Consider the following 26,102-nt stretch of genomic DNA (forward strand, 5'->3'; position numbering starts at 1 on the left):
GAAAGTAGATGCAAGCTTTGCACTTTCTTCCCCAATTCAGTTCGGCGAGCTACTTTTAATTCTTGCTGTGACCCAGAATTATAACTTATAAGAAACACCATGGGCCTGTTATTGTACACACAAATGAAGCTTTTTGCGTTTTGTTTGGAGAATCTCCAATCAAAACCCCCCAGCTGAGCTGCGCAGACACTCTGCAGACCCCAGCTGCGCAGACACTCTGCAGACCCCCAGCTGAGCTGCGCAGACACTCTGCAGACCCCCAGCTGAGCTGCGCAGACACTCTGCAGACCCCCAGCTGCGCAGACACTCTGCAGACCCCCAGCTGAGCTGCGCAGACACTCTGCAGTGGTTTCAAGGTTCAGTAAAAGATCAAAAAGAACGTGTTGAACGGATGCCCTAAAGCCAACCCCCACTCACCCCTCCCATCCGTCAGAGATGAAAGAGACTTGGGAACTCAAACCCAGCCTGAAGCCTCCGGTAGACTAAACTGGCCCCCCCAGCGGCGCCCCCCCCCCCCCCCCAGCCCCCCAGCCATGGGGCTCAGCTACGCAGCGACGCCTCACCTTCAACTCCGGGAGACACTGAGAGAGCCCCACCAAGGTCCTTTAAACCTCCCCCAGGTCGTTTAGACCTCCCCACGACAGAACGTTCACTTTTTAATTGGTGAGGTTTTATGTTCTTATTCTGAGTGATGAATAGCTGTGTGTTTTTGTTTGTTACATGTTTTTAATTCAGAATATATTTTATATAAATTTTAGATTATTTCTTTATGAATATTTAATTCAATTCTTTGTAAATGAGATCTCTATCTGAATGGGATGTACATAAATAAATGAAGGTCCATTACTAAGCGGTCATTAATGGGGGGGGGGGGGGGGGGGGGCTGAGGTGCTTGTCCATCCCACAGCAGGTCCGCCGGGCTCAGCTCAGGGTCAGAGTTCAGCTCAGCCCAGGGTCAGAGTTCAGCTCAGCTCAGCTCAGGGTCAGAGTTCAGCTCAGCTCAGGGTCAGAGTTCAGCTCAGCTCAGCTCAGCTCAGGGTCAGAGTTCAGCTCAGCTCAGCTCAGGGTCAGAGTTCAGCTCAGCTCAGCTCAGGGTCAGAGTTCAGCTCAGCTCAGGTCAGGTCAGCTCAGCCAGGTCAGAGTTCAGCTCAGCTCAGGGTCAGAGTTCAGCTCAGCCCAGGGTCAGAGTTCAGCTCAGCTCAGGGTCAGAGTTCAGCTCAGCTCAGGGTCAGAGTTCAGCTCAGCTCAGGGTCAGAGTTCAGCTCAGCTCAGGGTCAGAGTTCAGCTCAGCTCAGGGTCAGAGTTCAGCTCAGCTCAGGGTCAGAGTTCAGCTCAGCCAGTCAGTCTGATGCATGCTGAGAGTTATGGGAGGCACAATGTTCAGCTGATGGTGAGGCTCTGATGTTCAGATGAGGCGTGTTGTTATCTCGGTCTACTCCAGAGGTGCCCAAGATTCCCACATTAATAGCCGTTCAATTGGACTTTTCCTGTTTGTAAGAAACTGCCGACTTCCCACAGGCCCTGCCCACTGGACACAGGCCACACCCACATGTTCATGGCTCCACCCAGTGGGAGGAGTCCGTGTAAAATCCAACTGGAGACACCCGCCCCCCCCGCCCCTCTCCGATCTTATCAGGGACAGAGAGAGGGATACGGGAGCATATATCCCTGCAGGACACGTGGACCCCATTAAACCCCCATCTTACTGTCCACATACGCCTTCGGCTTCGTCTGTGGATGACACACGTCATGTGCAACTTTAGACGCATTAATGTGTAGGTTTATGGGGAGAGTATTAATGTGTAGGTTTATGGGGAGAGCATTAATGTGTAGGTTTATGGGGAGAGCATTAATGTGTAGGTTTATGGGCAGAGCATTAATGTGTAGGTTTATGGGGAGAGCATTAATGTGTAGGTTTATGGGGAGAGCATTAATGTGTAGGTTTATGGGGAGAGCATTAATGTGTAGGTTTATGGGGAGAGCATTAATGTGTAGGTTTATGGGGAGAGCATTAATGTGTAGGTTTATGGGCAGAGCATTAATGTGTAGGTTTATGGGCAGAGCATTAATGTGTAGGTTTATGGGCAGAGCATTAATGTGTAGGTTATGGGTAGGTTCACGTACAGTGCTGGTAGGGATAACCCTCTCTGTTCTGGTGCTGATGAGGGTGGAAAAGGCCCTCAGTAACTGCCTTTAAACTGATCTTGTGCGCTGAATTCGTTTCAGTCCCAACGGAGTGTAGCAGTATTGGGCCTTTGTGCCCAGACCGTTTTAACTGGACAATCTGGTTCTGTTATCTGTGTGTAGTCCTACATGTTTACCTCTGTCAGGCTGCCCCTTGGCCAGATTTTCACTTAAGAGTTTTACCTGGTTAAATAAAGGGGAAATGTAAAAACACAGGAAGAGCTCCTGCTCTCTGCAGTGTTTTCTGTCTGTGAGCTGTCTGTGAGCTCTCTGTGAGCTCTCTGTGATCTGTCTGTGATCTTTCAATCCTGTTTCTGTTGGACCCGGCAAAATAAATCACAATCCAGACACAGAGACACACACACAGAAATAAATATACACACACACACACACACACACACACAGACACAGACACACACTACCCAAAAATTGTGTGTCAAAGAAAATCACATGTAAATGTCCTTTTTTGGGTAATACTTTATTTCTTAGATTTCTTTTAAATATTCGCAATATTATAGGGTGACATCCAGGAGCCGTGTGAGGTCACATATTTATAGTCTTTTCATATGTTTTACTGAAAATAACAGAGGTGACAACTATGCACAATCAAAAACAAAATAACCTGCATATACATTACATTACATTGGATTTAGTTCAATTCAAATATAAAGGACAAGTTTGGCACAATCAGAATCATGCAAAGTCCTGAAATCGTTATTTTGGGCACATCCTGCTGACCCCAGGAACGTCTCTTTTTGACCACACCCACGCTGCCCAATGATTGGCTGTCTGTGTTGTAGAATCGCAGACACAAATGAAGAGAAACTGGATGCAGGATTTTTGCTTGCAGGGTTTCATTATGTGAATACATACACATGTCAATCATCCGGACATCTGCGGTGACCTGTGCAGTGCTATTAGGCTAGTTATGAGAAAGTGTGTGTGTGTGTGTGTGAGAGAGAGTGTGCATGTGTCTATGTGTGTGTGAGTGTGTGTGTGTGTGTGTGTGTGTGTGTGTGTGAGAGAGAGTGCGTGTGTGTGTGAGAGAGAGAGTGCGCATGTGTCTATGTGTGTGTGTGTTTGTGTGTGAGAGAGAGTGTGCATGTGTCTATGTGTGTGTGAGTGTGTGTGTGTGTGTGTGTGTGAGAGAGAGTGCGTGTGTGTGTGAGAGAGAGTGCGTGTGTGTGTGAGAGAGAGTGCGCATGTGTCTATGTGTGTGTGTGTGTGTGTGTGAGAGAGAGAGAGAGTGTGCATGTGTCTATGTGTGTGTGTGTGTGTGAGAGAGAGAGAGTGCGTGTGTGTGTGTGTGAGAGAGTGCGCATATGTCTATGTGTGCGTGTGTGTGTGAGAGAGAGAGAGAGAGAGAGAGAGAGAGAGAGAGAGAGAAAGAGAGAGAGAGAGAGAGAGAGAGAGAGAGAGAGAGAGAGAGAGAGAGAGAGAGAGAGAGAGAGAGAGAGAGAGAGAGAGAGAGAGAGAGAGAGAGGGGAAGATCTCACCCATATGGTGTTCCTCGTGGACAATGTGGTGTGTCCCGTGCGTTACCACTGGGGGGCAGCGTGAGGAAGCATCATTTTGGGATCTGTTCCTGTGCAGATCTGTGTGCTGTTCTGAGGCAGTATCCGTCTCCCAGCACCTCACTGGAAACATGCGGCAGAGAGCAGCTGATTGGCTGAATCCTGACCAAACCGAGGGTCACCCAGCACAGCATGACGGGCCAAAGATAGCCGACAGTTCCTCAAACCCCGTGGGGCCTAATAATCTGGCCACCGTTTCTGTCCGAGCTGTGGGTCGACAGCCGTCGCAGAACCGTCGTTTATCGTCTGAGAGACATCGTGAAACTCAGCCCTGCGAGCTCCCTCCTCTCTCTGGCGTGACCTGGAACTCTGTGACTCTGCCAGGTCACAGTGACAGTGAACTGAACACACAGCGACCACATCACATCAACAATAACGCTTTATTTCCTACCGATGAAGAACATTTCTCAATATATTGTGCATATTTGCAGCACATAAATGCTGAAAATATAAGTTCTATAACTTCTGTTACCACAAAACATATGTACACTCAGTGGGCACTTTAATATGCTGACCTGTACACCAGCTTGTTAAGGCAAATATATCATCAGCCAATCATGTGGCAAAAATGTATAAAAGAATGCAGATGTGGTCAAGAGGTTCAGCTGTTTTTCAGACCAAATGTCTGAAATGGAAAAGAAATGTGATCTAAGTGACTTTGACTGTGGGATGATTGTTGGTGCCAAATGGTTTGAGTATCTCACAAACTGCTGATCTCCAGGGATTTTCACATACAACAGTCTTCTAAACGTCTTTTAAATGTTTTTAAAACGTGACAGTATTTTAAAGAAGTTGCCACTGCGCATTGTACTTCTGCTAACATGCCAGCAGATGGCGCAATATGACAGCGGCAGGCTTGCCAAAAGAAAGCGGATTAAAAAGGGAGATCATTTTGTGTGTTTCAGCATCGAAGATGATGCTGCCTGGCGGGGACGTATTATTTTAGGGTCTCATGAAAGAAGGAAAAGAAATGTAAGATTAAAAGAAGGTCAGAGCTACTTTTAACATCCGTAAAATATTTTGGCCGCGCCTTTGAGACAGAAGCGGGAAGCGAGGCCGACGGTGGAACGACAGTGAAAGCGATAACACAACTGGCATTTCAAACAGGACGTTCTTGGCCAGTCAGCCATTACGGAAACAATCGCATCCATTGTAATATTATCCAAGGTCTTCTATTATTTCGTCGACTACTTTATATTTGAACGCGTGGAACGGACACCTGGTAGGGAATATGCGTTTCAGCGAAGTCTGTCCTTGAACGTTTGACTGCAGTTAATCACGAAGACCCGGAGATGCCAGGACCCCCTCTTGCCCCTTTTGTATGAACCAGAAACGTGGAAAAGATTTGAAAAAGCGCATGATTCATAAAATGATTATGTATATCCAACGAATATCTGAGACCGTTAAATGCATATGAAGGCATTCAACACGACATAAAGATTACCATTCTCATGCCACATTGAAATAAAATAAAATTTGGCATTTGGTAAAAAAAATAAAAAATAAAAAGATGTAGGGCTAAATCCCCCAAATTACGAGGCCTACTTTAATAAGTAGCATAGGTCATTCTTTGATTGCCTGTGATTAATTGTGTTTATTATTATTAGCAGTATTACCACGATTATTATTTTTTTAGGCTACATGCTTGCCCTTTTCTAAACTTGTACCAATAGACTATAGCATTCTGGTAATTGTGGCAGACAGTTTGATCGACTGACCTGAAATATAAAACAAATGTATAATAATAATAATTATTATAATAATAATAATAATAATAATAATAATAATTATTATTATTATTATTTATTATTTTATTATTATTATTATTATTATTATTATTATTATTATTATTATCAGTAGCAGTAGGGTAGTAGTAGTAATTATTATTGTAATTGTTATTATTGTTATTCTATGTTATTATAATTGTTATTGTTGTTAGCTAAAACGAATTATAGGCTAATGAATTTACAAACGCATAATAAATACTTATTACAGTTTGTATATGTCATAAATTGTAATGCGCATTATATTTATTCCCTGATCTGAGTATGATTTTACGCTAAGAGAAGCGCTTTAGACCAACTAAATATATGTTTTAATCGTACAGGCTTTTAGGGGATTGGTGGTCTTGTTTTACGGTCTTAATCAATAAGCTATGCGCCTATTTTAAAATAATAATTTGGAGCATATAATTATAGTTTACCAGTCTACAATCCATAAGTAATTTTAAAATGGAATTGATTTCACCGTTTGCGTTTTCCTCAATCCATTAAACAATGTAAAATGTAGTAAAAGGCACAGGACTGATAACCGATACGTGTGATTCATCTAAAGCAAACCATAAACATACCAATGCTTGTATTTTCGTCAGCGCTTAAATAAAGCGGCCTTGTTCTGAGAATCATGACGATATTTGTATTAAAACTGGCACCTGAAATGCCTTTACCATTAACAATTTAAAATGTATATTGAACCAAATTTATCACTGCGGTTTGAAACCTTTTACGCATATAAGCCGCAAAATATGGTGCCGGAATATAGCTACTGAAATGTTCGCCGATTAGTTCCAGGATATTTCCAGCAATAAATCCAAATGTTTTAGTTTCCACAAGGAAAATAAGAACGGTTAATTTCATGTAGACATTTTGAGGGTTAATTGATTATGATGTGTTTTTATGACCCACTACAGGAACACAGCACTTTCGTTCAAATATATGACAATATTAAGGACGCAAAAATAACTATGTCATTCACAGTATGATCTGTTGTTCGTTTGTTTTTTATATATCAGAAACAATAATTATGTGTTTCCCATTTTAAATGAATGAATAAAGCGAATGTTCAAATCAGACGGTCAGTTGACCAGTACAATTTATTAGACCAGATGCAATTATTTAATGAAATATGGCCTCTTCCAAAGCTCCAAACGGCAGGGAGATGGTAGCTAACGATACTGAGTGATTAATGCCGCGCACACTTAGATGCCCCGCTGCTATATCGGGCGGCTGTAATTAGTTCCCATTAGGGGGTGCGAAGCAAAGGTATATGGAGACGGATGATTGACAGAAGCGCGAGAGAGCGCAATGACGCCAGGCTCTGCAATGCCGCATGGCGTCTAGTCTGGTTGCTAGGCAGGAGCGACAGGAACGGTCCCAGACGAGCTCAGATAACATACCTCAGCCCATTTCGGCCTCCAACACGATAATATCCACAACAAGTCGTCCAACAGGAAGTTTTTAAAGAATCCCTTATCTATTTGTTTAGCTGCTGTAGAAAGACGAGACAGACAGGTGACCCCCTCCGACGACTACTCGGCCAATATTTGTCGTGAATTATTAGGCTCGTTTCAAAAGGTTTCACTGCTGTAACGGCTGGGGACCTGCGCCTAAATCTACTTATTTGAAATATTTCGGTGAGAGGACTGACGGGGATTTGTCCATAATGAGTTTGTAATAGTGCTCATTTTCTCATTTCAACATAATGAGGGTCGACACATTAAATGATGAGTAGGCCGAACTGAAGTTACTGACTATTGACTTTCTCGTGCAAGCAACTGTCAAATTAACCGTCGCCTGATACTGATGGCAGAACAGGGCATTGCCTTGACCTATAACAAATAAAACAATAGCCTATGTACATTATAATGTAAAAGTAAATTACAGAGATGAAAACAAAGTTATTTCATATTATTTGTTATTATTAGGCTATTTTTATGAAGTTAAATTCAAACAACAGCGGTTGACAATGCCAAAGTTTTTAAATCACTTGAAATGTAGCATATTATTATTATTATTATTATTATTATTATTATTATTATTATTATTATTATTTACAACAATAATACTAATAATGCTATCGTTAGTATAAGTATTATTATAGTAATATTAACAAGCCATACAAGTGATAAAAACACATCGCTACTGCTGTTTGAATTTAACTGAATTAATGCCATCAGGTCATCGACATTGCGACACCATGAGTGACAGGACCAACGCCGTTCCACTGTGGCACGAGGCAGGAAAAAAAAAAGAAGAAAGAAAAAGAAATAAATTCATTCACTATCCTGACAAAAAGCAGTTTCCACGAGCTCCTGCGCGTGTTTACTTTATTTCACCAATTATTGCAGCGCCGGTCGCCCGTCTCTTCCCAAAAAGTGCTCAGGTCAATTCATCAGCGCGAGCCAGTCTCCTGCGCCGCAGCGCGCAAATATTTCGCAAAACTAAACACCATCTCTTGGCCGAGGCGAAAAAAAGGCCATTTACGCCACGACAGCACTAAACGCGATGCACTGTTGCAGATAAAAACTGGCGATAAAGTCGTCTGTCTACCACTACCGTCTCCACACGCATTAATGCCAGCCTAGCGCGAGGCCCAAACTACATATTGCACAAGGCCGATTACTCATTGCAGATTACGTCTTCATCACTTGTTTGAATCGCAGGTAAACATCCCAAAACCCAGAACACATAGCCTAGGCTATTTGTTCCATGCAACCCATTGTCTTGTAAATATTAACGTTTAATTTGGGAAAAGGGTCCATTTGTACCAGGCAAACGCACACGAATAGAACTGCACAAATTCAAAGATTGTTCATGTTTTTTCTCTCCCCTATATGAACCCTAAAGGCAGGCCCATGGCGTAGCCTCGCAGAGGCCTCTTCTATGCGAGTCCGTGAGATCCAGCGGATAAAACCGTAATTTACATATGCTTGAACAAAAAACATTGATTAGAAACATACTGTTGTGAACGGGTCAAATAGACACTTATTTTAACAGAATTTCCGTGTTGCGCATTATATTCATGTTAAATATTTAGTATCGAAATAGTCCAATTGTCATTGTGGTAAACAGGTTGCCTATATAATCAGACAAAGCGCAGCTAAGAAAACCACGTGACAATGGTTCCACGAATAAACCAACGAACAGACATATGCGGGCGCACTTACTCGCCGGACGTCCCGCGTGGGTGGGTGGGCGGCAGTCGGTTTGTTGTGAACTGTTATCACGTCTTGACAATTAAACCAGCGGCCACCGGAATCTTTCAGTGAGGGACAAGTCGAGTTGTGGTACCGCTTAAAGTCTCAGGTTTCCGTGCGGCCCCAACCTGTCGTCTCCGGGCGAAGATTGACCTCCTCTTCCTCTTCCTCCGCGACCACTGTCTGCCCCGCTTCCCCTCCGAGGTAAACAGAGGAGTGTGCCATCTCTAAAAACTCAAGAGACAACCCCCCCCCCCCCCCCCCCACACCGGGGTTCAAGATATCAGCCGTTTTCTCCCGGAGACTAGCGACGTGTTCACTTTTACATCAGTGCCGTTACTATAGTAATTTATGACGAGAGCACTAACCCACGAAGGCCTCGTGACCACCCGGCGCACTTAGGTAGGCCGGCAGAGGTATCGGGACATGTCATCGGATTTGACTTTGACACGTCCAATCCCTGCTTCACAATGTCTTATCGCAATACTAGAACAGCTTGAAAACAATTCATCTGCCGTCCCTCTCCGGGTTGAGGGCTGGGCGCGCACTCCACTGTTCCACTCCTGCTCGATTGCCAGCCGCTCTCTATGTGCTCTCTATTGCTGGGATTACGGCAGGCGACTGTGCGCAAAGCAATGTGCTACAATTCTACTTTCCATCCCAAATATTCCCCGTAAAGTAGGCATGCAACTTCATGCTGTCAACGGTTTGTCTGCAGATCCTATTTCCGTAATTCTGAATCTACTTCATCGTAAATGATCGAATACAATGTTGTAATAAATAGTGGCCAATGTTTTTAGGACCTCGGGTTCAAATTCTTTACATGAAAAAAAAGATAAACTTATTTTGTATATGCTGTGAATGCGCCCTTTACTGGACTTTTAAGGTGACCTGGTACTCCATGTCTTCAGTGTCAGCGGAACAGTCACAGCCAATGGCCGGCCACGCACTCATTTTAAAGCGTCAAGTCCCTCCTCTGCGTACGTAACCGCGCTATCATAACCCTTCACAAGCCAGAGACACGGTTTACTGTAAAGATGAACACTTTTCTCAAGAGCCTCCTTGTCCCACAAGAGCGCGCTTCAGTTTGGTAATTTTTTTTTGGGGGGTGGAGGGGTTATTCTTCTTTCAACAAGTTTAAACAGTTTTTTTTTTTCTTGCCCGGTGAATTAAACACCACGACCGTCCACTGACCATGTTCCCCAACCCCCTAACATCTACTCCCTTTTCCGTTAAGGACATCCTAAATCTGGAGCAGAACCAGGCCGAAATGGCCTCTCTGGAGATATCGCCGCGACTCGACACCGCGATGCCCGCCTCATCGTGCATGCTGGCTAAGTTCAAACAGGAGCCGTTCCTGGAGATGCCACCCGGAACCTCCCTTTTCGGCGACCAAGATGTCCAAGAACTTAAGGCCAACAAAACCCCTACTCTCAACTTCACGGCTGCCTTTTATGGAAAGAATTTCTTGGAAATGGACATGAAAGACAAGGCAGACAGTGGGTTCGAAGAAAAACAAAGAAAAGGTGATGCCTGTTTTGTGGCTACTCGATTATCGTGCGTTTTTGTGCATTTATGTGTTATGAAGGAGGTACACTTAACGATTTTCAAAGTATATTTTGTTCACGAGTTGCTAGATGTTTTCAAATTGGCCGTCAACGCCACACAAAGGAATTGCCTACATTTCAAGGCCATACAGGCCATATTGGCAACAAAATTGTATTTGAAGTTTATATTAAATATTTTAGTCTTCACGACAGCTTATGGCCCAGCTAAATGCTGCTGCTTACCTTTGGACAGAATACAGAATAAACCTCCATTAACCTTCCGACACCAGATATCATCCCTGGCATTTACCAATGTGTGTATTGTGATGAAAGGCAAAGCAGCTGAATCTCAGTCGGGGTGTCACTGCGCGCGCGGACGGAACTGGCGAGTGAAGCCTGAAGGGCCTCGTGCAGACACAAAGCGCATCAACTCGAATATGTAATTCCGCCCGGTTAAAGAAAAGTGGCGTGACAGTTTTCTGATTTGTTTTTTAGGCCACGGGTCTTTTCTTTGCCAAGCTTTGTCCGAGCGTTACCAGTTACGTTTTGCAGGTGATTCTGTTTTTACAAATTATTTCCGTTCCAGCTGTAGCCTACCGTCCTCCGGACGATGAGTAAAATGTGAAACTGGCTTCGACAGAAAAACAAAGAAACGTTAGGGAAACGTCATTGGTTTTAATTGGTATGCAGGCCTATTAATTATTTTAATTAAAATAACCATACCGAAAATGAACACAGACATTAATAGGTTATTATATTTGGGATACTGGGGCACAAACTAACACGGAGCATGTTGAAACATGAGGCATTTGCGAAGAATGATTGTTTTCACTTATGTGTTATAGCAACGGGCTTCTCATGTGTGACCGGCAGAACGATTTGAAAACGTAATCAAGCGTTATTAATAAATCTGTATTTTAGCGCCATGCAAGTAATGCCTTGCGGGTTATAAAGCAGTATAGTTATAATAGTTCACACATGTCACGAGCCAGCAGACCTATGAGCCATGCAGGAGTTAACCAGCACAGCCGGGGCAAGTTGGAACGCTGTGTTCCAACATGCCCCAGCCTATTATAAATGAGTCGACCACAATAACTTCTAGTGTAACGTTGTATATTCCGCGTGTACCATGCACTTATTCTGGCCTATTTACCACTCGCACATATCCATTTCTTCCCAGGCCTTCATTACATATTAATGTTGCCATATGTGTTCAGTTCAGACAAAATATAGACAATTTCTACAGGACAATTATCAGACGAAAAACGGGAAGAAATGGTGGATTCACCAAGCTTTGACTTGTATTAAAACGAATGCGTTTTCGGCCATTTCGGACACTGTTTAAACATGCCCCAGAGGTGTTTAAACTTGCCCCGTAGTCCGGGCATGTTGCAACAGTTTCACTCCCGCTGCTTTCGATTGAACTGTAATAGCCCTCGAGCTGTACCGATGGTCTACAGTCATAGCAAAGACATGTATCGTCGTTCTGGATTTAAAATATTTTCTCTAATATGTGTATATATTTTGTAATTAAGCGGAACCCTAAAAGGGTTTGGTCGTCTCCCCTAGTCATCAGCCTCTATATCTATATCCATTATTATTCGTTGACGCATCGTTATTCTTTATTTCACTATATACAAATAAATATACATGTATTTTATTCCCAATATGTTCCCAATAATTTGCCCTTTGTCATTCAACATTTTACTTATTGGGCATACAGTTTGGTTCAAACTGACACGACACTATTTTTTTTTTAAACAGAGGTCTTCTCACAACACGAACCAGTAGAAGAAGAGAAGAGCGAAGACTCGCGCCCGACACAGAGGAAGAGGAGGAAGCCGCGCGTGCTCTTCTCCCAGGCTCAGGTGTACGAGCTGGAACGCAGGTTCAAACAGCAGAAATACCTGTCCGCGCCCGAGAGAGACCACCTGGCCAGCGTGCTCAAACTGACGTCGACCCAGGTGAAGATCTGGTTCCAGAACCGGCGGTACAAGTGCAAGCGGCAGCGCCAAGACCAGACGCTGGAGATGGTGGGCATCCCTCCACCGAGACGCATCTCGGTCCCGGTTCTGGTTCGGGACGGGAAGCCGTGCTTGGGAGACACGTCCACATACAGCACTTCATATAATGTGGGCATCAACCATTACACTTATAACACATATCCGGCCTTCAGCAACTACCCGAGTCCTGGCTGCAGCACAAACTACGCCTGTAGCTACCCGGGAGCCACCATGCAAACCATCCAGTCCCCCTCAGCCGGCGGAAACTACGTGAACTTCGGCGTTGGGGATCTGGGCAACGTCCAGACCCAGTTTCAGCCCAGCAACGGAGTGCCGTCGCTTCACGGAATTCGAGCTTGGTGAAAAGTGAACAGACCGAACAGCCGCGTACGCGTAGGCCTGGACGCCAGCAGCCTCAGTACGAAATTAGCTTGAATTTGGCGGCATTCTGTACGAACCGCTCTGTGCCAAAGCGACCCGGCGACAGTAAACTTCCCAAGGACAGGACATAATGCATGATGCACCATCCTTCTAAAGAATAACACTTCTCAGAAGTGTCAAATCGAGCTTACGGCGCAATCGCCGGATGCTCCCTTCAGAAAGAACATGCTACAGGGGACAATCTATCAAACCAAAGGAAACATACAACTGCTTTTGTGTTTGACGTTATTTTTGATAAGTTGTTCACACATATGTCTACCTGTTTTGTGCACTTTGAGCAGAATTGTGGCACAGCATTTTTTCGCGATAAAACGACAGGCTACATGTCATTTTACGATAGCTTTCTTTTTAATATTAGACATGTTCTTATCCATTATCACCTTTCTGACTTGTAGTCTATGCCGTGCGTGATATACTTATATGAAGTTGCCTTGAGTTGCTTACCATACAATTTGTATTAGTCGTGGTTTATTTGAAGGGCCACGCATACATGGTTTGAAAGAATAAATCATGGAGCAAGAACTCATTTCCCCATATTATTCATAATAAGAAGCTCCTTCGATTTTCTAGTAATATTTTAATGGCGTATTAATCTTGCAAGCAATGTGGATCGCAATATTTATCATAGGCCCACGTCAACATGTATTGTGCCATTATAATGCTTTATAAATAAAGATACATAAAGTAACAGTCTTGCCAAAGATCGTAACATCGTAAAATAACAAAATTAATCATATTCATATTGACTGTAAATAAAGTCTGACGTGTGAAAATGTACAAATCCTTTTCCTTGTAAAATGAAAAATATCAAAACGGTCAAGAACAAGGGGGTAGCATTTAATCTGAACTCACTGCATAAATACTACGGTTCTACAAAAAACTGTGAACATTACAGAAAATATCGCCGAACGACAATTTAAAATGTCATCATTCACACGACGCTGGCTCATCTGACAGTTTGGTTAAACACAGCATTAATCTTTTACATCTAATGTTTAATTTTTTCCTAAACATCAGAGTACTGCTCAGATATAAATGCGAATTACATTTGTGCTTTTAGGAAATGTTGTCAAATTTCAAGTATTTAGTACAATCTTCAGAAAACAAGAACTATAAAAAATACTATTACGGTATTGGATTTCCTATCGGAATGCAGGTATTATTCATAGCCACGGCTGTGAGAGTTTTGCCAACAGGGAGCCACGGGTTTTAAGCAAGAGTAAGCAGATCCAACATAAACTGGGAGAAAATACATTCTGGAACACAATTAAAATCACAAGTGTCAGTAATATAATGTTTTAGTATACCTTTTAGTTTTGGTCACATTACCAACTCGATTCCAAAGTTATTCTAACAAAAAAAATATATATAAATAATAATAATAATTAAAAAATAATTCTCAATAAATTTATAAAATAATAAAATAAATTGAGTGTAAAAGATAATTTTCCCAAGGCCAAAACAATCTTCTGAGGTGAACTCTCAGTTCATGATGAAGTAATACAGGAAGCCAATTTCGTTAGAAAATATACAATTCAATTGGACCTGTTATTTCCATATCGGAAACAACCGCGCAGCCTGTGGGGTATTCTAACAAAACGAGAATCAGGTCCCTGCACTCATCGACCACGTGCACACCCGCAAAATGCACGCTCCATTGAGGTATTACCCAATTGTCAAGAAGGGCTCATACTGTTAGTGCTGAATTGACAATACATTTGCCACGTACAGGGCGTTCATGTCAAACTTAATTGTTTTATCAATTCTATGATAGCGGTTTTGTCGCACTAGGAGTTGTTCACCTCATATTTAGGGGCTTAGGACTTATATTTCACATTTGCTTCCCGTCTGTTACTCTGAAAAGCGAAATAGGAATAAAATTCAATTGAATCGAATCATCCCAGGCAGCCTAGGATAAATGTCATATCTAATCAGTTCAACTGATTTATAGAATTTATAAAATTTTCTGTAGGCACTTGGAAAAAAACAAAACAATGAAAGAGGACTTTTTATCTGAAATAGCCCAGGTCATCCACGCCGTGAACAAATAATTATTATCGGCTAAAACGGCCACTAGAAATGCATATTCTACATCGCAAATATTACAATTATACAAGACATTTTATTCCGTATGTCAAGTAAAGCAGTTAAATTAGTGGTAATTTTTAGCGAACAGTTTATAATTTAACCGTATACATATATCTTCATTATGTAGAGTCCAGTGCGCAATTCATTAGGCAATTGTGATTCCTTTCAGTCTATTTTACATGTGGAAAACGTATGGAACGCGTTGCCGTTTCCTTCAGATACATTAAGAACAATGAGCCAAAACCCACAATAAATAAGAAAACAAAACATGTCTTGAAGTCTGAAGAAAATATTCTGCTTAATCAAATCAAGTTAATTCTGTCGCTATTTAAAATGGAACAAATTGTTGTAGCGTAAACTCAATTTCAGCTCAAATGACTAAAGAAAACGTGTCCAGCAACACAACTGTATATAAATAGCCTTAAACTATTCATAAGCAGTTGTCAACTATGTCAATCAGGCGGATTTTTCCGTTTTGCATTTATCGCCAGTGTCAGTAAAACTTGACACAGAGTAAAGATTTTAATCATACAGGCTTCATCTTTGTAGGTATCCACGTTAAATATTCCTGTAAACTCACGGTATGACCTCTGAGAGATGTCCCGCTATGTTTACCGTCAGGTTAAACTACTCAAGTGGCTCTTACTGCGCTTCATTTAAACCGCGAGACTGAGACACGAAAGGTTGTAAAACGTTACAAAATTTGTCTTGCCACAACAACGCCACCTTGACATTGGGACGAAGCCCGACAGGACTTCGTCACGCGATGTCCACAATTCTGAAACTTCATAAGTGAACAAGTGAACCTATTTACGGATCGAATTGGCCAAATTCTCGCTCCCACGATACGTGCCTGGCCGGCGACATATCCCCCGAGCCGAGCGGAAAAGGAAACCCAAAGCTGGCGATAATTGACCAATGACAGCCTTTAAAAAGGCCGTGACCTTTCAGATGTTCCAGTTGCTTATACGAAGTTGATTTGACAGCCCGTCAGACACAGAGCGGGGACTTAACGTCGAGCACTCTTCAGGGGGAAGCCTTGCCGATGTTTGCTCCGGGTAATAGCGTTCATCGGTCTATCAATCACCCGTTTAAAACCCATCTCTCCGGGGTTGGGCTGTTACTGCGTCTTAAGTGTGGCGGACTGAACCTGAACAGCGCACTTGAAGGACGTTCTGCCAGGCGATGGGTGTAAAGACCAGAGAGCTGTGTAAACCCTTCCCGACCGTTAAACTGGGTCTCCCGGACGTGTAAAACTGAGCCTAGCCAGAGTCAGAGCAACCTTGCTGAGAAGGACACAGATAAATAAGGTGTCGCTGTCAGGCAGTGGAACGGACACCTCGTTCAGGTTAGCCCAACAGAAGCTGCAGCAGGAGCCAGACGGGACAATAAAACACACAGCATGCACACAGATCAGCACATAAACTCTGTCAAACACAGAGCCTGGAGGCACATTACTGCAGAGAAGCAGATCTGCCTCATATGTAAAGACTCCACATTAAGAGATGGCCACACAGGTGCTGCTGGGTGGCTCATTTGGATAAGGCACCTCACAGGGAGAACCCCAGCACCTCGCAGGGAGAACCCCAGCACCCCGCAGGGAGAACCCCAGCACCCCGCAGGGAGAACCCCAGCACCCCGCAGGGAGAACCCCAGCACCTGTGAGAGCAGCCTGTAGCGTAGTGGTTAAGGTGCATGACTGGGACCCGCAAGGTCGGTGGTTCAATGTAGCCGCAGAGAGCGAGAGAGCGAGCGAGAGAGAGAGAGCGAGAGAGCGAGCGAGAGAGCGAGAGAGCGAGAGAGAGGGGGGAGAGAGAGAGAGAGAGAGAGAGAGAGGGGGGAAGAGAGAGAGAGAGGGGGGGGAGAGAGAGGGGAAAGAGAGAGAGGGGGGGAGAGAGAGGGGAAAGAGAGCGAGGGGGGGAAGAGAGAGAGAGGGGAAAGAGAGAGAGAGAGCGAGAGAGAGAGGGGAAAGAGAGAGAGAGAGAGGGGAGAGAGAGAGGGGGGGAGAGAGAGAGAGAGAGAGAGGGGGGGGGAGAGAGAGAGAGAGAGAGAGATAGAGGCCGTATCGCTATGGTCACAACCCTGCGCTTGCTGGGTGTTGACAGGAACAGGGCAGATAATGTGGACAGCCCCGTCCCAAAATACCACCCTGTTCCTCGGGGGGGGGTCTTATCTGAGGAAAGGCAGGGGCACATGCCTCTGTATCACAGCAACACGCTTCATGCCAAAGCTGCTTACCACTCACACCGTCCCTCTGGACCCGAATGTGGAAATAAAGCATCCAATTCAACAGTATATTTTCTTTTAAAAATATTTTTATCCGATTTTTTCCCTTTTTTCTCCCAATTTGGTAGCCAATTGGACCCCGTTTAGCATAAACAGGGAGTTCACCCCAACCACACACAGCAAAGATACCCGTCTGTACCCACACAGACCCGTCAGTACCCACAGAGACCCGTCTGTAGCCACAGAGACCCGTCTGTACCGACAGAGACACAGGGACCCGTCTGTACCCACACCCTCAGAAAAAAAGGAACAGTGGAGGCACATTTCTGTACCCTGAAAGTACATACAGTAATGTCCTCTTTAGGTACAAATTAGAACATTTCCCAAGTAAAAAAAGTTAGAAATTAATTGTATATTGCTGGCTAGGGGTACAATTTTATATACCTACAGGGTACTGCGACTCTTTTATCCGAACAGATCGTAGCGATATTTCGGAGAGCATCAGGCTCTGACCAGACTCCAGACTGCAGGTGTGGAGTGTCATGGCACACCGATGATCAAATGGAAACCAGGAGCAGTGAACCGCAGCAGGGCACGTGAAATTCACACCAGCCAGCACCGCGGGACCATAGACACTTTATTACAGATACAGAGCCACTTTCTGTCACAGCTATTTCCTGTCAAATGAGATGAGGCTAATCACCGATAACATCACAGGCTAATAAAAAATGACAAATATGCGCACGTTCTGAATAAATAAATAAATAAAAAGGGCTGAATTAAGACAGATTACCAGAACTTTGTGCAAGTAACACTTACGACAACAGCAAGTTGGCCTGTATCGTTTCCATAAAATACTATCAGTACAAATGACTTTAGAAAATGCATAGTTACCTTATAGAAATAATATTTAAATATAGAAACAACACCCTTCCAATGGAAACAGAAAATCGAATGTATAACATTATACATACATCTGAATAAATAACAAATAAATAACATCAAAATCCCGCGAAGTTACAACTAAAGACACAGTTCAGAAGAAACACAGGCACTATTCCAGCCTGGCACTCACTTTCGCTACTTCCTGTAACTGTGGTCCCCTTACGGTTCCCTCACTACGAGCACCTGGCGGTCGAGCTGCACGTTCACGCCTGTTTTCCGTTCTGGTTCCTCAGTGGTGGAATGACTTGCCTACCACTGTCAGGACAGCAGAATCCCTCCCCCTACTTCGACACAGACTCAAAACCCACCTTTTCAAACTCTACCTTAGTCCTCCCTCCCTTTTTTTCTTTTCTTTTTCTAAATTGCACTTACGATGACTACTGTCCTTTTTGTTGCGAACAGCTGTTCGAGCGTGTGTTGCTAGACTGGATTTGATGCTTTTTACTTGCAGCAGAACCTATGCACTTGTAACAAACTTTGGATTAAAAGAGCCTGCCAAATGACAAAAATGTAAATGTAAAAATGTTACTTTTTACAGTTCATCCTGCCATTACAAACCTCATCTTCCTCAGTTGAAGATCAGAAGCTGAGCGTGGAGGTTTGTACGTGGTAACAGAAATCTAACACATAACAGTGCCCGAGCTATGAGAGAGAGTGGTACACAATGACTGGGCCTGGCGCTTGACGGACATGGAGCTGAACCAATCAGCCGTCACCCAGCATTGTCTCTGTTAAAGAGAGGGGCGGGGCTTACTGTCACGCCCTCCACATAACCAGCCAATCACAGGCCAGTGCTGCCCTGAACACAGACACTGGCCTGATGGGCAGGCTGGTTTTGGGTTTTGGGTTTTGGGTTTTGGGTTTTGGGTTTTGGGTTTTGGGTTTTGGGTTTTGGGTTTTGGCTGGGAGCCTCGGGGGGAGTGAATGAAGCCCTGTGGAGGCCGGTCCTCACAGCACAGGGTGAATAACACAGTTCAGGGTCAGCTTTGTACAGAAACCACAACATACTCACGACAAACAGGCCATTCAGCCCAGCAATGCTCGCCTTGTCTTACCACTAAAGTGTACCGAATGCTTAGTTTACCCGAAAGCTAGATAGTATCTAGCACCGTATCAAGCCTGGTGTTGAAAACCCCCAGTGTTTCTGCCTCCATTACATGTCCTGGCAAGCTATTCCACACAGTGACCACTCTCTGCGTGGGAAAAACACTGTCTGTGTGGAGTGAAGACATCACAAAGCAGCAGAGATGACAAAGTGGCCCTTTTAGCATTCAGCAAGCATCAGTTCAAAAGCAGAATAAAATGTATAAAATAAGTACATTTTGAACTTATAATGTCAAACTTTTAAAAACATAATTATGAATTATGCAGCAAATATAACAAAGTTGGAAGCTAGCTACAGTATCTGGGTGTGTTTCTCGTCTGTGTGGAAGTGTACGGTCATTTGTCAGGACCCAATGGCAATCACATGACCTGATGAATCAAGTACCATATGCATCTACGTATTGTGTTTTTAAATATTGAATTGCATTTAGTGCATTGTTGTAAAAGAGCTTGCTCAGTCAACCTACCCCTGCATAAATAAACATAATAATAAAATAAAATAAATACATTTTTCACTCAAAAACTCAAAGTGCTGCATTACATTACATTACATTAATGGCATTTGGCAGACGCTCTTATCCAGAGCGACGTACAACAAAGTGCATACCCATAACCAGGGATAAGTGCGCTGAAAGACCCTAGAGGGAAGTACAATTTCAACTGCTACCTGTACAACAAAGATACCCTGCAACTGCTATGATATTTACTTCCTGGAGAAGCTCCAATGACCCTCAGGTCTCACCCTTCCACTCTCTGATTGGCTGAGAGGTTAAAGGGCTAACGTACCATAACCAATCAGCCTCCAGACCTGCTACACTTCCTGAGCCAAACCCCTCCCACCTGCAGTCAGTAATATGATCTCGGGGGGGTAAGACGGCACCTGAGGAATACGGCCAATGAAAGAGCAAACGCAGGCAATGCCAAATCACCCCACACAACAGAGAACCTCCCGGAAGCCACTGTGAAGATGGACGCTGGGCAGAGAACAGCCTGAAGAACATCCCTGAAGAACACACAAATGGATCTCTTAAAAGCCTGGAATGGATCTCTTAAAAGCCTGGAATGGATCTATAAAGCCTGAAACGGATCTCTTAAAAGCCTGGAATGGATCTATAAAAGCCTGGAACGGATCTCTTAAAAGCCCGGAACGTCCACAAACAATCCCAAAAAAGGGGCTTTTATCCAAAGCGAGCAGGCTGGAACAGCAGCTCCTCAGAGAGAGACAGACTCGGGGTTGGGGGTCCTCTACAGGAAGGGAAAGAGGCGCTTCTTCAGGATGTGCAGCACGGTGGCGAGGAAGAGCGCGAGCGCCAGGAGGAGGAGCAGCCTGTCCGTGAGCTCACGGCGGTTGTACTTGCTGATGAGACGGCGGCCCAGCCGAATGGTCCCCGACATGGCCTGGAACTCCTCGCTGGTCTGCAGGGCCGTGCGGGAGGACGTGGCTACGGAGAGGCACAGCGGTGAACAGGCACAGCGGTGAACAGGCACTGCGGTGAACAGGCACTGCGGTGAACAGGCACTGCGGTGAACAGGCACTGCGACTGTAGCGTATCCCTCCGCCAGGACAAATAGAGCCAGGCTGGAGGCACACCTGCACGGACCCCCTGAGTCCCGCCATGCAGGAGTAACACTGAGCAACAGCCTGAACACAGCACTGAGCAACAGCCTGAACACAGCACTGAGCAACAGCCTGAACACAGCACTGAGCAACAGCCTGAACACAGCACTGAGCAACAGCCTGAACACAGCACTGAGGCACAGCCTGAACACAGCACTGGGGCACAGCCTGAACACAGCACTGAGCAACAGCCTGAACACAGCACTGAGGCACAGCCTGAACACAGCACTGAGCAACAGCCTGAACACAGCACTGAGCAACAGCCTGAACACAGCACTGGGGCACAGCCTGAACACAGCACTGAGGCACAGCCTGAACACAGCACTGAGCAACAGCCTGAACACAGCACTGAGCAACAGCCTGAACACAGCACTGAGCAACAGCCTGAACACAGCACTGGGGCACAGCCTGAACACAGCACTGAGCAACAGCCTGAACACAGCACTGAGCAACAGCCTGAACACAGCACTGAGCAACAGCCTGAACACAGCACTGAGGCACAGGCTGAACACAGCACTGAGCAACAGCCTGAACACAGCAACAGCCTGAACACAGCACTGGGGCACAGCCTGAACACAGCACTGAGCAACAGCCTGAACACAGCACTGAGCAACAGCCTGAACACAGCACTGAGGCACAGCCTGAACACAGCACTGAGGCACAGCCTGAACACAGCACTGAGCAACAGCCTGAACACAGCACTGGGGCACAGCCTGAACACAGCACTGAGGCACAGCCTGAACACAGCACTGAGGCACAGCCTGAACACAGCACTGAGGCACAGCCTGAACACAGCACTGAGCAACAGCCTGAACACAGCACTGAGCAACAGCCTGAACACAGCACTGAGGCACAGCCTGAACACAGCACTGAGGCACAGCCTGAACACAGCACTGAGCAACAGCCTGAACACAGCACTGAGGCACAGCCTGAACACAGCACTGAGGCACAGCCTGAACACAGCACTGGGGCACAGCCTGAACACAGCACTGAGGCACAGCCTGAACACAGCACTGAGCAACAGCCTGAACACAGCACTGAGCAACAGCCTGAACACAGCACTGAGCAACAGCCTGAACACAGCACTGGGGCACAGCCTGAACACAGCACTGAGCAACAGCCTGAACACAGCACTGAGCAACAGCCTGAACACAGCACTGAGCAACAGCCTGAACACAGCACTGAGGCACAGGCTGAACACAGCACTGAGCAACAGCCTGAACACAGCAACAGCCTGAACACAGCACTGGGGCACAGCCTGAACACAGCACTGAGCAACAGCCTGAACACAGCACTGAGCAACAGCCTGAACACAGCACTGAGGCACAGCCTGAACACAGCACTGAGGCACAGCCTGAACACAGCACTGAGCAACAGCCTGAACACAGCACTGGGGCACAGCCTGAACACAGCACTGAGGCACAGCCTGAACACAGCACTGAGGCACAGCCTGAACACAGCACTGAGGCACAGCCTGAACACAGCACTGAGCAACAGCCTGAACACAGCACTGAGCAACAGCCTGAACACAGCACTGAGGCACAGCCTGAACACAGCACTGAGGCACAGCCTGAACACAGCACTGAGCAACAGCCTGAACACAGCACTGAGGCACAGCCTGAACACAGCACTGAGGCACAGCCTGAACACAGCACTGGGGCACAGCCTGAACACAGCACTGAGCAACAGCCTGAACACAGCAACAGCCTGAACACAGCACTGAGCAACAGCCTGAACACAGCACTGAGGAACAGCCTGAACACAGCACTGGGGCACAGCCTGAACACAGCACTGAGCAACAGCCTGAACACAGCACTGAGCAACAGCCTGAACACAGCACTGAGGCACAGCCTGAACACAGCACTGAGCAACAGCCTGAACACAGCACTGAGCAACAGCCTGAACACAGCACTGAGGCACAAGCTGAACACAGCACTGAGCAACAGCCTGAACACAGCACTGAGCAACAGCCTGAACACAGCACTGAGCAACAGCCTGAACACAGCAACAGCCTGAACACAGCACTGGGGCACAGCCTGAACACAGCACTGAGCAACAGCCTGAACACAGCACTGAGCAACAGCCTGAACACAGCACTGAGGCACAGCCTGAACACAGCACTGAGCAACAGCCTGAACACAGCACTGAGCAACAGCCTGAACACAGCACTGAGGCACAGCCTGAACACAGCACTGAGGCACAGGCTGAACACAGCACTGAGCAACAGCCTGAACACAGCACTGAGGCACAGGCTGAACACAGCACTGAGGCACAGGCTGAACACAGCACTGAGCAACAGCCTGAACACAGCACTGAGCAACAGCCTGAACACAGCACTGAGCAACAGCCTGAACACAGCACTGAGGCACAGCCTGAACACAGCACTGAGGCACAGCCTGAACACAGCACTGAGGCACAGCCTGAACACAGCACTGGGGCACAGCCTGAACACAGCACTGAGGCACAGCCTGAACACAGCACTGAGGCACAGCCTGAACACAGCGCTGAAAATGTACTGCCACTCTCCTAGTGACTAAGGTGCTTGACTGGGACCCGGAAGGTCGGTGGTTCACACCCCAGTGTGGCCACAGCACCTTAACCCCATGTTACTCAGGGTGGATTGGCCCCTGCTTAGTCTAATCAAGTGCAAGTTGCTTTAGATAAAAACGACAGCTAGATAACTGTACTGTAATGTAACCCAACGGAGACAAGCAGCGAGGGCTGAGCAGCCATCTTTCAGGCCTAGATTCAGTACCATCTGAATGCACAAAATGTTCCAACAGGCAAACCCACTCACCCCCCTCCCTTTAACCCTGCCACAAACACGCAGTTCCCCTCCTCGCCCCTAGGGGGCCCTCTTACCCAGCGAGCTCATGGTCTCCTCGCTCTGCTGCACCTGCTGTGACATCATCCGGCTGATGCTCATCAGGTTCTCTGTGATGTCACTGGAGGTCTGCACCAGGCTCTCTCTGGTCATCTTTCTGATTGGAGAAACAGAGGTCACATGACCAGTCTGGAGCCACTCCCACAAAGCCAAGTTCTTTGCACCCAGCTTTCATGAATCAGCATGAGGCATGAATCAGCACAGTACTGAATGCAGTACTTCTGAATGCAAATCCTCCCAAAAACAGATGATCGTTTCACAAGCTGTGCTTGTGAGTGTGTTACACACTAGCAGTACTGAAATGTGCTCAATTACTCCAACACTGGTTTTTCCAGAAGAACTCCAGCTGTGTAACTGACACTAGAGCTTGAAGCCGCAACAAGCTGCGATGTACATGAGCATTTCCTGGGTGTCAGCGCTGGCCGGGCCAGCAAGAGGCCAATGTGGCTAAACAAGGAAGACAAATCTTTCTTTAAATGTCCTGTAAATGAGGAACATGGAGGCCATTTCCATGGTCACTGAATTTGAGGAATTAATAAGCAAAAAATAAAGCGTGCGAGAGTTTGTGGAATTCATGACGTCATCAGTTTCGCAAAAACCCCAAAACAGCACTTGCCATCCGTCCAAAACACCACAGAGAGTTCTGATAATTAACTAATATTCTAAAATGGAAAAATATGCAGCAGTTCCTGTGACACCCGTACAGACCTGACGAATGAAGCTGACGAAACAGACTCCCACTCCGCTGAATGGCCGAAGCTAAGCAGGTGAGGCCTCGGTTAGCACTTGGGTGGGAGACCTCCAGGGGAAACGATGTTGCGGATGGAGCCAGTAGGGGCGATATTCCCTCTGGCCAAACGGGGACACTGTGTTGTAGGAGATGTCCCCTTCCAGATGAGACGTTAACCAAGGTCCTGACTAAGTGTGGTCATTAAAGATCCTACAACACTCTTCACAAAGAGTAGGGGGTCCCTGGTGTCCTGGGTAAATTCCCAACCCTGGTTCTTTCAACCTGCCACCCAATCATCCTCCAGTTCAATTAACTAAAAACATATCCTCTCTCCACCTGAGCTGATGCTTGGTGAAGGTTTTCTACTTCATGCACACAGACAGAAAGCAGAGAGATTAACGGAGAGGGCGCGCAAATCTAAATCCAGCTCTGGTTTTCCTTCCTTCCGGGGATTTGAACCGAACATTTAGTGCTACTGATTGGCCAGACTTCCTTCACACCTGACCCCCAGGTAAAGGGAGTGGCCGGAGGATGGGACGCGGCGGGGGACGTTTCCACTGACCTCTTCCTCACGGACGGGCCTCCTCCGTGAACCAGCGCCTCCTTCTCCTGACTGTCGATGGACAGCTTACAGGCCAGGTTAGCCTTCCTCCACGAGGTCTGGTCGCTGCACAAACAGGGAAAGAAAGCCGGCATCGAGTGTGACAACCACGTCTGTGACACACGTCTCACCACAAGGACGATTCTTGGAGGACCTTCGTATTCCCATCGTTCCTGACTGGCGTGATGTGGCCGAGCAGGTCGGACAGCACCGCTGAAGCGCATGGACTGCAGACGGACATGCCGAGTGCTGCACACCTCTGCACACACGCGCAGCACGCAGACGAACCCCAATACCACTGCTAACTAACTAGGAAATCTGCCCGTCCCTGCTCGACGTCTCATTGGCTCAGGTGGTAAGAGCAGTCGTCTCATTGGCTCAGGAGGTAAGAGCAGTCGTCTCATTGGCAGTCAGGGGGTTGCTGGTTCAATCCCGCCCTAGGTGTGTCGAAGTATACCGAAGCAAGACACCAAACCCCTAGCTGCTCCTGACAAGCTGGTCGGTGGCTTGCATGTATGAATGGAATTCATAGGAATTGTACAGCGCTTTCGATGGGGCGGCCTGTAGCGTAGTGGTTAAGGTAAAGGACTGGGAAACGCAAGGTCGGTGGTTTGAATGTAGCCACAATAAGATCCACACAGCTGTTGGACGGCCACATCAAGGCCCTTGAGCAAGGCCCTTAACTCTGCATTGCTCCAGGGGAGCATTGTCTCCTGCTAAATCTAATCAACTGTACGTCGCTCTGGATAAGAGTGTCTGCCAAATGCCAATAATGTAATGTAATGATTCAGGCGCTATAGAAATGCCAACCATTTACCATTTGCACTAGTGGGTGTTGGATAAAGTAAAGTAGTGTCCTCATTTTAGGAGTGTTTCAGATAGGAAACTTTTGGGATCATCTCTAATAGCATCCAGCTCTATGGTATGAGAGCCATTGGGGATTTCACTGTTCACATGTGATGGGAGCCTACAGGTGCAGCCACTGAAACCCACCTCAGCATCTGTCTCCTGTGCCCTTCCACCTCTCCCATTATGGCCCGCTTGTCACACTCCTTGTCCTGCTCCCTCGCTATTTGCTCCAGATCCTGTGGAAAATAAGAGTTACTTCCCCGTATTCCCCAGCATCAGGTTCATGCTGTACGGTAAGCTGACGTCAGTGGCTCCAAAACACGAAATTACAGG

At 46.1% G+C, this 26,102-nt stretch overlaps 2 protein-coding genes across 3 annotated transcripts in view; one reads left to right on the plus strand and one right to left on the minus strand.

Annotated features, from left to right (window-relative positions):
• Window positions 1–26,102, minus strand: part of LOC133124884 (vesicle transport protein SEC20-like) — a 31,497-nt gene that overhangs the window by 4,725 nt on the left and 670 nt on the right. The window contains exons 3-6 of one of the 2 annotated variants that reach the window (XM_061236430.1): window positions 25,914–26,005; window positions 24,886–24,986; window positions 23,568–23,687; window positions 18,616–20,529 (exon numbers count right to left, since the gene is read on the minus strand). In XM_061236430.1, coding sequence (XP_061092414.1) covers window positions 20,333–20,529; window positions 23,568–23,687; window positions 24,886–24,986; window positions 25,914–26,005 — 510 coding nt within the window. In that variant the 3' untranslated portion in view covers window positions 18,616–20,332. Of the gene's footprint in view, window positions 1–18,615; window positions 20,530–23,567; window positions 23,688–24,885; window positions 24,987–25,913; window positions 26,006–26,102 lie in introns of those variants that run through there. The other variant, XM_061236431.1, reaches the window with a different exon arrangement.
• Window positions 9,929–12,646, plus strand: nkx2.5 (NK2 homeobox 5). The gene is made up of 2 exons (XM_061236429.1): window positions 9,929–10,273; window positions 12,047–12,646. The coding sequence occupies exons 1-2, from the start codon at window positions 9,929–9,931 to the stop codon at window positions 12,644–12,646; spliced, it is 945 nt and encodes a 314-aa protein (XP_061092413.1).

Source organism: Conger conger, chromosome 3 (genome assembly GCF_963514075.1).
Source record: "Conger conger chromosome 3, fConCon1.1, whole genome shotgun sequence".
NCBI classification, from domain to species: Eukaryota; Metazoa; Chordata; class Actinopteri; order Anguilliformes; family Congridae; genus Conger; species Conger conger.

Bases quoted from the DNA above. Each gene is read 5' to 3' on its own strand.
- nkx2.5 (XM_061236429.1), top strand. From the start codon at position 9,929: ATGTTCCCCAACCCCCTAACATCTACTCCCTTTTCCGTTAAGGACATC. The intron at 10,274-12,046 runs GTGGCTACTCGA...TTTTAAACAGAG, and splicing joins GAAAAGGTGATGCCTGTTTT to GTCTTCTCACAACACGAACC.